Source organism: Tachypleus tridentatus, chromosome 10 (genome assembly GCF_004210375.1).
Source record: "Tachypleus tridentatus isolate NWPU-2018 chromosome 10, ASM421037v1, whole genome shotgun sequence".
Taxonomy (NCBI): Eukaryota; Metazoa; Arthropoda; class Merostomata; order Xiphosura; family Limulidae; genus Tachypleus; species Tachypleus tridentatus.
The window spans coordinates 190594501-190607770 of record NC_134834.1 but is presented as its reverse complement, the minus strand read 5'-3'; the positions used below and the strand labels follow the sequence as shown (position 1 = coordinate 190607770).

General features: G+C 32.5%; 1 protein-coding gene across 4 annotated transcripts in view; it reads left to right on the top strand.

Annotated features, from left to right (window-relative positions):
• Positions 1 to 13061, top strand: part of LOC143227834 (dnaJ homolog subfamily C member 16-like) — a 36052-nt gene extending 22991 nt beyond the window's left edge. For all 4 annotated transcript variants that reach the window (XM_076459118.1, XM_076459120.1, XM_076459119.1 and 1 more), the window contains 6 exons: positions 2234 to 2402; positions 2940 to 3199; positions 4324 to 4398; positions 5224 to 5385; positions 6796 to 7009; positions 10163 to 13061. In XM_076459118.1, coding sequence (XP_076315233.1) covers positions 2234 to 2402; positions 2940 to 3199; positions 4324 to 4398; positions 5224 to 5385; positions 6796 to 7009; positions 10163 to 10405 — 1123 coding nt within the window. In that variant the 3' untranslated portion in view covers positions 10406 to 13061. The remainder of the gene's footprint in view (positions 1 to 2233; positions 2403 to 2939; positions 3200 to 4323; positions 4399 to 5223; positions 5386 to 6795; positions 7010 to 10162) is intronic.
• The last annotated feature ends 209 nt before the right edge of the window (positions 13062 to 13270 follow it).

Genomic DNA, 13270 nt, shown 5'->3' with positions numbered 1-13270 from the left:
TTTTGATGGAGATATGGAAAAATTATACAATTTACATCACCACTAATGTCTGTTAATTAGTTGTTCACGAATTTCGATATGTAATAAACAAAATCCTCAAATTAGCAAACTTTGGAAACATACGAACGCTTCAAAAATGGCTTAAGTTGTGATGAACTAAACTTAGGTTAGGTTTCTTTCCTGATCAAAGTAAATAATGAAAGGAAATTTAGTGTACATCAGTCCGAGGATGTCTCAACATCCATTTTTTGGATTCTTCCTTCATTCGTTTTTTGTCTAGTTTTTCAGTGTGGAGCCTGCCAGCATTTAGTATCCTTGTTGAAATGATCCTGAATTCCAAAGATGGATAGCTTTTATGGGATCAGAGTCATTTATTGAAGGCAAGTGGAACATGACCATGAGTTGATCAGTGATCCTGTCAGCTTCCAGGCAAGATTTTAAATTGGTGTTGGTCTTTATCATCTTGCTAAATCCTCTCTCTCTCATCAGAGCTGGCTGATACAGCCAGCAGTAGGTCAAAGAGGTTACAAGTGAGATATTTCTTCCTTATTTATTCCTGGAGATGGAAGCAGCATATGGTTGACCTTTCTTGTTATGCTTGAGGAGGTTAAGTAATGAAATAGATGTGGAAAATTTATTAGAGAAATGATCATAAGAGCTGCATTATTATGCCTGTTTTTAAGTCATTATTTTGTGTTCATTTTAAGTTATTGTTTTATATTCTATAGCATTTTACCAGTAATTGAATTGAGTGTTTGAACCAGAATGAATTCTACACAATGACATTATCAACTTGATTGTATGCAATTGTAATCAGCCCATTGTGCACTATAGTAATCGGTGGTTTCTGTTTGTGACATGATTGGTAAAACAGTAGTATTATGTTTATTTTATTTTTGGTAAGTGCAGTCTCCATCTTTGAATTCAAAAGTGTCTGCCTTGTTATGCATACACTTACAGTATACATACAGTGAAATAGATTCTCCAAACAACTTACAAGTTTGCAAGTTTTACTTGTCTGTTTTTGGAAAGTGTTGACAAGAAAGAAATTGTACATAAGTTACTTGAGTGTGTGAGCCTTGATGTAGGCTTGGTATCATATAGACAAAGTTTCAAAAGCAGTACCATTTTGATTTAATACAGTGGTCATTTTTATTAAAGTTCAATAATCACTCTGTATTCCAAGTTTTGATATCAATTTCATTACACTAATACAAATGGTTTAAAAATTGAATGAAGTAATGACATTCTTATTAATGAAAGTGCATTTTCTTTGAATACACAAGCCATTCATAGGCATGCTTCTGGATTGTCCATGTTTGAGGAGTGTTTATGATTTTGGGAAGGTCCATTTATGGTTTGTCATAAGTTCTCCTTGGTTGAGAAACACTTAGATCAGTTTGTGTGAAATCAAACTTTTAATGACTCTTGATTCTGAAGGCCAGGTAGTTTTCCTATCAGACACTTTATAGGGCCATTGACCCCTGGTTTCCCATTAATTTTAAGCCCTGTATAATATATTTAATAATGGAACTGAATATGGCTTTTCATGTGTGTTACAAGTAACACATGTAATTAGTGTGTCTAGTTATGAGATTGTAAAAAGGAGAGTGGAGTAGGTGTTTTTTGTTTTTTTTTAACAAATGTTATTTTAATAATTTGAAATACTTTATAGTGTAATGAACTATCTTAACTAGAATTGTGCAATTGTATTAGCAATATCTTCTTATCAAAAAATTAACTTGTTCCAATTCATTGTTTGAACAGTTTTAATTCTTGTTGTTTTTTCAACTGTAAGATTACACGGATACCATTATCCTTAACAGATGGCTTCCACACCACTCTCCAGTGAGTCACACTCTATCTTCTTTTTAAAGGGCCATTTATTGGCTGTGATCCCCAGACAGCTTAAATCTTTGTATTTACAATGCTTAAAATCAGGGTTCAATTCCCTTCAGTGGACACAGTAGATAGCCTGATGTGGCTTTGATATAAGAAAACACACACATATTGGCTGGGATACAACAGTTACATGTACACTCTTCTTTAAAAAGTAATTGTAAAATTACAAGAGGGATCTTGGAAAGTATTGGTAAAATAGGCTTAAGAGCCAATGTGTTAAGAGATGATCAGTCTGTTTTGATGAGTGATCTTTAAATGATTTATTTTATTTTACAGTTTTCCTTCTTGTCTGTGTATAAATATAGGTACTTAAGGAAGTCTTCTCCTACAGGTTTATGTTTATTTTTCAAGAAAAGCAGACAGAGTTTGTTAATGCTTTATCATCTGGAGAAGGTGCACCATTAGAACCAGATCTTCATGTTGTAATGTTGTGGCGACAGGAATTTGACAAAGTACGCTACCAGTGGCTCGACAGTGTATGGTCTGTGGAGCCAAACTCGGTATGTACTTTAAGTTTGCTTTCCTTGTTCGCGTCTTGAGAATAAAGCACTCAATATGTAAAGTTATATCCACGTTAGGTAAAAAAATTATTGTTGTGCTATAATACTTTATTTTTTATTTTTTTGTGCTTTCAGTATTTTAACCAGTGTAATTTTGAATAAAAAATATTCAAGATTATGCTAGTTGTGGCATGAACAATGTTTTGGTTGTGTAAAAATAGTTAGTATGTTCAGAGCTGTATAAGTCTAGAGTTCCAAAGGGTTCACCTGAAAGTGTTGTTTGTCATTACTTTAATCCACCATTTTATATTAATAGACTATTTACTATATATTAAGAATTAGAAAATTAGCATTTAAGTTGATTAGTTTTAGATTGAGAAAAAATATCCCAAAGTACTGACATCCTAACTATGATTTTTGTTTATGTTAAAGTTTTAAACTTCATTGTTAATTATTTCTTATAATATAACAATTTGTACAGTTTACATATATTTAGATACTGTGCTATACAATTGAAAAATGAAATTCTTATTGCAGGTGAACAATACCATGCAAGAGCTGGAAGATTCTCTACGGCATCTTGTGCAAACGACCGAATCCTTGCCCTATCAGGCTAAAGTCGTTACACTTACTGATGAGCATGAGAGTGGGTTTTTAGGTCGTATTGTAAATAGACTTGTCATCATGGGTGAAATACTCCAGGATAACATCAGTCAGCAGGAAATTTTACCAGCTATCTCCGTTATCTTGACTGTTGCTTTCATCATCATTATGGGCTATGTCATGTCTTATCTTGTGTAAGTTAGCTCTCTCTCTTTTTATGTACACACACACACACACTTTAACAGAATTTTATCACAATGAAATATATTTGTTTTGTTTTCTACAATTTTTTACAGATTTGAATAAGCTGTTTAAGATTAAACTAATTTGCATAACAGTTATTTTGAAAATGTTTTAATTACCAGAAAATAATCTGAATAATAAGTCTCTAACAAGAATGTTGGTTTCTGTCTGTTTTCATGAGATATGCAGATCATACTGAAAATCTTCACATTAAAATGAGCATGTTTGACTCAAGAAACTGATTGTTTTGACAGTAGAATTGATTAATAATTTGGATAGTTGGGTTAGGCTACATGATTTAAACAGTTGACTGAATGTGTATCTGGTCAATCCAGTTGACTAACTCTGTACTGGAGAAAAAGCATTGACTATGATTCTGAACTTATTATGTGTATCTATGTGAAGTGTGTCAAACTTGTAGTAATGTGTGCAGGTTTGTGTCTGTACAAAAAATAAGATGTGTTACTAAAGTATTTGAACTCAAATTGAAGATGTCAGTCTAACGAGTCATTATCTAAGCTGATGCTTACATGAAGGAATAAAAATACTTGTGCTCATCATGCAGTTTGCACATTATATTTGTGTAACTTCTATAATCTCTGGATATCTTCAGATTTTTTTAAATGTCCCTGTATACCGTATCTAGTGTTTAGTCTTGTCTTACATGGACTGTCACTAAATGAGCAGTGTTGGATACAAATGAGTATTTGATAAGTGTGACATCAAATACATAATATCATGTTGAATAGTACCAATAAAGGTTATGGCATGTGTACTTCAAATTTAATAAAATAGTCACAAATGTGATTGGTTTTGCTAGAGCAAGATGTAATAATAGTTCGCGTATTATGGCTGTTCACACACTTCCTTAATAATTCGTTATTCCATAATTTTACAAATGAAATAATTAACATAATTCAACACACTGTTAGGGATTCACAACATAACTTATGGAACACGTTACAGTTGGTGGATACCAAAAACATGCACCATTTCATATGAAATCTGATTTATTTGTTTACGTGTGTGTGTGTGTGTGTGCACATATTAAAAAATGCATTTTTCATTTTTTCAGTAATCTAGAAGAACAGAACATACAAGAAAAATATCGTCAAGAAGGAAAGCCATCCAAAGGTCATGATAAAATACGGTAAATGTATTTTTCTTTGTTTCAGCACATTAATTAGAGTATACTTGTATTTGGTGTGTCCAAAGAATATCGCAGAAAAAGTAAGGTGTAAAAAATAAATACACTTTAGATGTGAAGTATATGTATACACATAGCTATACTGTTTTCAAAATATTAGTTCAAACATATCACTATTAAAGAGATACTTTATGAAATTGCCCTAATTGGTTTGCTCTTGAGCCAGGCATGGCCAGATGGTTAGGATGCTCAAGTCTCAATGTGTGGTTTGTAGATTTGAATTCCCATCCCGTCAGGTGTGTTCACACTTTGAGCTGTGGGAGTGGTATTATGTGATGGTCAAACCCACAATTCTTTGAGAAGAGAGCAGCTCAGTAGTGGTGTGCTTTGATGACTAGCTGTGTTCCATCTAATATTTCGTTGCTACATTAGGGATAGCTAGCTCGGATACCTCATGCAGCTTTGCACAAAACCCAAATCAGACCAGGTTTCTTCTTATCACTGTAGGAGTGTAGAGTTCAAGTAATATAGTCTTGTTTCCTTCTCAGTTTATTTGAAAAACGTGCTAAACATGTTGGGTAAGTCAACAGTAACAAACCATGAGTTTTTATATTAACGTTTTATAACTACAGTGTTGGTCTTTCTCTCTCTGTTTTTTCTTAAAAATAGTGAATATGTTTCTTAACAAATATAGTTTAAAAACTTTATGTGTCTGTGTAACAAAAGACTTTAGAAACTTAATGGTTGTTTTGAAAGGTAAAAATATGTTTAAGGTGAAACTATGTGATAAAATATGTTCTGAGACCAGCTCAATTTGCTATTATACAGGGAAGAACACAAACTGAACATACACGAGTTGAGAGGTGAGACATACAATGGGTTGGTGAGGTTACTGAAACCAGGTTTTAGGACAATTGTACTTGTATTGGACAATGAATCCAAGGCCAAGCTGTTGCCCAAGTTTTACAAGATTGTCTACCCTTATAGAAAGTGAGTACCCATATCCTAAAATGTTGGATTACCACCTTGTGTTTGAATATTGCTGCTTCAGAAACAATAACAGTGGTAGCTCATATTCTGTGACTATAGTAGGATTATTTCAAACTCTAAATTATGTTTTAAATGTACAGAAACAAATTACATTCAAGAATAATTTAATTGAAAAATGTTATTATGAAACTGTAGTTTACGACAAGATGTGTGTTGAAGGTGGAAATTAGTTGAAACACCACCTAGTGATTTATGTGCAAAACTTGGCTGCCATCTTTAACGCACGAAGGCATTAGCAGAACTCGTACATCTAAAAGTATTTGTATATCTTACTTAGGTATCAGGGAATTCCTTACTGCTGCAATGCATTTTAAATACTTTTAAAACTTTCAAGACAGGACTTGTAATGTTTAACCTAATTTTTATTCATTCTGCTCTGTGAAATAGTTTCAAATATTAGTCCTTGTTTATCCTAGTGCACATCTTAATTCTATCAGATAGTTTGTGTTTCCCAATTTTTAAAATTAATTCTAGAAACCATTCTTTGTCTTATAAACATGTACATTTATTATGGAAGTCAATCTTTATCCCTACAGGTATGTGAATTGAGTCTAGGAGATGGTTTTCGATTCTAACAAAGTAAATTAATTGTAGAAATTGGACATTTATTTACAACAAAATGCAAATTAGTTACAGAAGTCAGTCCTTATTCATGCAAATATGATAAGTAAATATAGAGACTAGTCTCTATTCCTACTACAGGGAAAGTCACTGTGCACTTATATATTTATTAACAGACAAAACTGCAGTGACTTTCCGAACACCCTGTAGTATGGGAATCATTCTAGAAGCCAGTGTTTATTCCAACTAATATGGAACTTAATTCCAGAAGTCAGTCTTTTTCTGCTATTATGGAAATTAATTCCAAAAGTCCATATTCTTCTTTTATTTTTTTTATACAAACATGTCATCTAATACTCAAAGTCAGTTTTATTACCTTGTAAATCATATCTAGAAGCTGATTTTCATCCAGACCAGAAGTAATTTAATAGTTTAATTTTAAACCACATTCTTAGAATCTAGTATTGTGGATAGAGTAGAAGGAATACTTGTTTTCTTTATGGTTGTAAAAACTTAGAGTGGTACATTTTTAATTGGTATGCTTACAAATATGCACTCGGTGGTTCTCACTCCCCATTAATATCAGATATTTGTCAGTTGTAGAAAACTTAAGAATTTATAATTTTTCCTTATTTCAGGCTGTTTAGGATTTTATGAAGAGCACAATGGAAGTATTCATTTGTCAGAAGTAATAAAATCCACATGAAAACAATGTATATCTTTTTTGTCTCAGAGTTCTGTCTATACATTATGTTTTTAACCTTTTGTTTTCTCTTTTTTTCTATGAAGGAACAAAACCTTAATGTTTGCTTTCCTGATGGTGGAAAAAAATTTGGAATGGTACCATCAAATTCTAACTCAAACTTTAGGAGACCCTAGAAAGCTCAGCATCAACCCTAAGAACTGCATTGGTACTGTTTTGTCACTAAATGGATACCTCAAGTATTTCTGTGTATATCATGCCAAACATGCTGAGCCTCGAATGGATCACTGTAATTACAAGGTAGGTTTAATCAATCCTGTAAAGAATTTTGAATATTTAAAGTACTAGACAGAAAATTTATTCACTTTGTAGAAACACATTGTATTTTTCTATTTTAGCATAATCTGTCTGTTAGTTGTCACAGTTTTCATACTTTTTTTTAAGTAAGCCATTTAGGCTCAAGAACTAATCTAATGTATGTCTAACATAAAAGGCACTATAGCATGTTGTTATCAAAACCCATCATATATATAATCAAAAAGAACTAAGAGAGTGCCATAATGTGTCAATATTGGGATCCCAGATATATCTCATCGGAAAGGGACTAAGAGAGTGCCATAATGTGTCAATATTGGGATCCCAGATATATCTCATCGGAAAGGGACTAAGAGAGTGCCATAATGTGTCAATATTGGGATCCCAGATATATCTCATCGGAAAGGGACTAAGAGAGTGCCATAATGTGTCAATATTGGGATCCCAGATATATCTCATCGAAAGGGACTAAGAGTGCCATAATGTGTCAATATTGGGATCCCAGATATATCTCATCGAGGGACTGAGAGTGCCATAATGTGTCAATATTGGGATCCCAGATATATCTCATCGGAAAGGGACTAAGAGAGTGCCATAATGTCTCAATATTGGGATCCCAGATATATCTCATCGGAAAGGGACTAAGAGAGTTCCATAACATCCTTATTGAGACCCCAGGTATATCTCATCTGAAAGGGACTAAGAGAGTACCATAACATTGTTATTGAGACCCCAGGTATACCTCATGTAAAAGGGACTAAGAGAGTACCATAACATTGTTATTGAGACCCCAGGTATATCTCATGTAAAAGCGACGAAGAGAGTATCATAACATTGTTATTGAGATCCCAGGTATATCTCATGTAAAAGGGACTAAGAGAGTATCATAACATTGTTATTGAGACCTCAGGTATATCTCATGTAAAAGCGACTAAGAGAGTACCATAACATTGTTATTGAGATCCCAGGTATATCTCATGTAAAAGGGACTAAGAGAGTACCATAACATTGTTATTGAGACCTCAGGTATATCTCATGTAAAAGCGACTAAGAGAGTATCATAACATTGTTATTGAGATCCCAGGTATATCTCATGTAAAAGGGACTAAGAGAGTATCATAACATTGTTATTGAGATCCCAGGTATATCTCATGTAAAAGGGACTAAGAGAGTATCATAACATTGTTATTGAGACTTCAGGTATATCTCATGTAAAAGCGACTAAGAGAGTACCATAACATTGTTATTGAGATCCCAGGTATATCTCATGTAAAAGGGACTAAGAGAGTACCATAACATTGTTATTGAGACCCCAGGTATACTTCATGGCCCTACGATTATCTTGATCTGGCACTGCTGGCAGGTACAAGTAGATTCTTATTGATTGTGTAATTACTTCAGGCAGGGGCGTAGATTTTTTACACCCGATTGGGGGGTTGGGGTGATTTTTGCAACCACTTACATGGACTGTTCAATTTGCAAATTGGTAAAATCTGATTACGTGAACCTGAAAGCTGTAAACATGTAGTCACAGAGTAATCTTGTTGCATGTATACTTAGGCCTACTGACTGATACTTATGAACTATCGCTTAGACCGAAAAGCTTAGAAGCACGCCTATATTAAAGATCTGCATTTCGGCTACTGAAAAAGCCTACATCTAGGCCTAATTATGTAAATCAGTTGGTAAGAACATGAGAATCACAAGAACAAACATACAATTTGTAGGCCTGTGATGTAATAAAACAATTCAACAGACCAAACTGTAGGGGGGGAGGATGATTGTATGCACCATACCCCCAACCTAAAATGAAGGGGGGGTGTATACTCTCCATCCCCACCAGGATTTATGCCCCTGACCTCAGGAACAAGGCCTTGTTGGGTAAGACAGTGATCCCAAGTATATAAAAAATATGGTGGAATGATACTTTGAAATGAAAAAAAAAAGGACTAGTGGGAAAACTCACAGCCATAGTCCTGTATGCACAAAGTCTTAAAATTAATATTATTAAAGGTATTAGTTTATGTGAAATCTTAAATTAAAGAGCAATTTAAGAACTTGACTGAGTGGGTGGAGGGGTTCGTGCTGAACAGTTTGTGTAATATTCCACAATCATCTGTTTAACACATGATAGCAGTAAGAGCCATTTTGATATAAAGTATTTATGTTCTTGGATTATAAAGATGTGTTCAGTTTGGAAATTTAGAAAAAACAAGACAGGAACATCTTGTGCTTTAACAGCATTGATAAACAAAAGGAATATGGTTCACTCTGGGATATAAGAATCTTCCAGTAATATACCTGTAACAATGCACGCCATCAGCTATGGTAAGCATAGTGCAGAATAATGTGACAAGTGAAATTCTACTAATGCAAAGTTCAGTGGCTTAAGCAATAGTAATCAACAAAAATTTTTGTCTGAAAATGCAATACAAGGCACTTGTGTACACAAATTACTTCTGTGGCATATCCATTCCAATTTTGCATACCTCAAGCGGCTGAAGACTGGGTAATTCATACTATTTTATAAGAAGGTATGCCAGTTATATTGTCAACAAAGCTTCTTTGGATTATTGTGTGAACAGACAATTCACACAGGCACTGGGAAACTGTCATTCTAATATACTATATGGATTATTGAAAGCCTGCAGATAGGTTTGGTATGTTTTGGATGTGACAGCCATAAAACAGAGCTTTTTTCCAATGGCTATTTTCACAACTGGGGAAACTGTCATTGTAATATATAGGTTATTGAAAGCCTGCAGGTACATTTGGTATGCTTAGACCATGACAGTTATACAACATAGCCTTTATGCAATGGCTATTTTCGTAAGACACAGTTGTTATACAAAACATGACTAGTGTTTAACTAATGACTAAAATAGTTTTAATACATTGTACTCAATATCTGTGTCAATTATAAATTAACCAGACAGTTTAGTTGCAAGTTAACTGCTTTATCCTTGTATGAGTATTGTTTGTGTTTCCATAGTTATTTGTAATACCATATATTTAACTTTTGTTTTTGTTGATCACTAAATTAAATTTTTTTTCCCCTCATATACGAGTCTTAAGTTTGTTTATGTTTCTCGTAAATGCATCATTGAGAGATATTTTGTTTTTGTTTTTTTTCTTCAGGAATCCAAAAAAGTAGATGGTATCAGTGGTAATTTCATAGGATTTGAGGAGAGCTGTAGTGAGTCAGAGAGCAGCGATATTGAAACAGGAGAGCTCTTAAACACAAATAATGGCAGATTGAAGTCGAATAATGTGCTTTTTGAGGAACATCTACTCGACGGGTTATCAAACTGGCTGGATCGACTGTTTGAAGGAACCACTCAGCGGTACTACATTCAGTATTGGCCAGTAAACATGAAATAGAAACTTGTACAGCGTTAATCTACTTCTAGGACAAAATGCTCATGTTCTGGTGTTTTCATAAGATTTCGTATGGGAATGAAACCATATAAACTTTTGTTACCAGAATTGCTGCTACTCATATGACGTATTGTATTACTATGGTAAAAATTTAAACTAAGCTACTTGCCTATCTTGTTATACCAAATGAAAAATATCTAATTTGTCTCTTCTGCAATCCACCATGTGCTGTGAGGTTTTGTGCAATAAAACTTCTCACACATTTTAGAATCAACACCAACCAAGAGAAAGGCAACATAAATTCCATTTATTTGATATCACTACTTTTGTTTGTCATTCTTAAGGGTTAGTGTTGCTTCCTAAATTTAATATTGATAAGTTATGAATTTCTTTGTAATGGCTGATGTCAGTAATGAAATACCTTTGCCAATATGTAATTTGAAAAGAAAACTCTACAGAGGTGTAAGCACTTGATACCATTCACATCTCGTGGTTTTTTAACAGCTTCTTGCTGCAAAACAGGAGTTCACTGTATCTCTTGTTTCCCTTAAATTATTGACATGAAATATTGGATGGCATGTTTTCAGTAGCATTTTATATAAAACATCTGTAGTAATCTTGAAGTTTTAGAATGAAATATGCGAGAGATGCATGTTGTATGATTACCAAATCTAGTCCCTGTTAATAAATTGTTGGATTTTTCAAGTGCATTTCCTCATAAGGAAACATCTGTTATGAAATCTAGATAGCAGTTAAAAATAACTGAAATGCATGGGTGAACCAAGATGATGTGTAAGATGTCCCAAATTAAAGGGCTTGTAATATGACCCTGAGATTTCTTTGTTACTTAAATCTTTATAGTAGTATGAATAATTTATCTTCATTGTTGTTTTATTCAGTAAGTGAAAGAAAATTATTTTAAAAAATATCACTCTGAATAAATCTTCAATTGTAATATCTGTTGATTGACTTGAAGTTCCATTGTTATTGTAGTTTATTGATGTGAATGTGCTCTGTTTTTAATCTGATGGATTCAGTACTAAAGTCACCAACTAGAACTTGAAGTGTAAAACAAAAATGGACAATATTTTAGAAGACAGCCCTTCTACTCTAAGGCAGTGTTGTCAAGATTAGATTAACTTCTTTTGATCTAGTCAAAATATATAACACTATTTTTTTATGAGGTATTGCATCTTCATACTAGATGATGGGCTATCATCCCAAATGTTGTCTAATAACTTATATTGATGACTAATTTGTTGTTTCTGTCTGTAAACGTTTTGTATAAATTATTATCCAGGTAATGTTTCTAATAATTTGATTAATATAAAAAATTAAAATGTATTTTATTAGTAACATTAATAAGATAGCAACTCTTAAAATAATGAATAGTTTTCAAAATTTAACTCTAGAATCTTTAATAATACATATAAAAATGGAGTTTTTGTGTTTTAATTGTACGGTACATAATGTATTCTAAAGCAAAATAATATACATGTACGTATGTATAATGCTGAGTTTTTTTACTGAATGTCAAAATACATTTCTGAGTTCATTGTAAGTTGATAACTTGCAATACCTTTAAATGCTGTACAATATTCAGTGACGTGTTACAAAACAAAGTACCATCACTGTGATTTTATATTAATAAATGTTGCAGATTTCAACCTGATTGGGCAATTGAGTAATAATCGTAAAGATGTTAGTAAAATACAGTTTTAATGTTTCTTTGTGTTAGTGACTTTCAACATTATTGAATTCAATCTATTTTGTAGACATTTCTTTTTAGAAATTTCATGTTCCATGAAAACTATTTAAAAATACCTTGTTTTAAACTGGGATCTTGCAACATAGTTTTGTTATCTATGTGAATCAACCATTATTACTGTGTTGTACATTTTTACTATGTATTTATGTCCACACAAATTATATTTATTCATAACTATTTAAGTAAATGTTTTCAGTGTATGTGTAATTTGGAATGTGTAATTTTCACTTAAGTGTGTTTTACCCATTATTACAATATGTGCAACTTTCCAAAAATCAAATTCTTTGATTTAATGCCTGGGAGACTGTTAAAATTGTAACTAGCACAGTGTTGAGTTACTGATTTCCTTTAAATGTGGATAAGAAAAATCATGTCTGAACTTCATGTACTGTTCAGTTTGACATTTTTATTCTACAGAATTGCTTGTTTGAAATCTTAACCCTCTGTACATAAAACACCAGAATGTCTGTAATTAATATTAATTTTAGTGTTAAACATATCCTTTATGTTTTAGAACTCTCCAATAATTATTATGATTTAAATTTGTAACTCCTGTGATTTGATTTATTAAACTTTTCAGAATGTTACTAATTGGATATTGTGTATATAATAGAGAAAGGGAAATAACTACATGAATGAAACAGTAAGTTTTCTTGAAACTGTAAAAAGTAGTTTAAATATTGGGAAGTATCCTTTTTGCAGAGTAGGTTACAGATATGCCTTGCTGTCATATGAGTGTGTACTATTTTAAGAATGTACTTTTGTTTTACAAAAGTGTTTTCAGTGTTACTTTTTGTCATTTTCTTTAAGCAACAATTATTTGTTGTAAACATGCACTGTAAGTCTGGTAATAACTTTTTACGGTGAAGTAAAAAACATCATGGAACTGCATATTTAATGTTGTTTCAGTTATTATTGTAAAAACAAGTTGGTGTACAAACGTTTTTGAAGTTTTGATTTTAATTATAACATATGTGAAATTCTTTGAAGATTCAAAACTGTTTATTCACTTTACAGCATCATTTTACAAAGACTCTCTATGTACAGTGAACACCAAAATCAGTAATTAGTACATAGTTTGTAGGAAACAAAAATCTTAC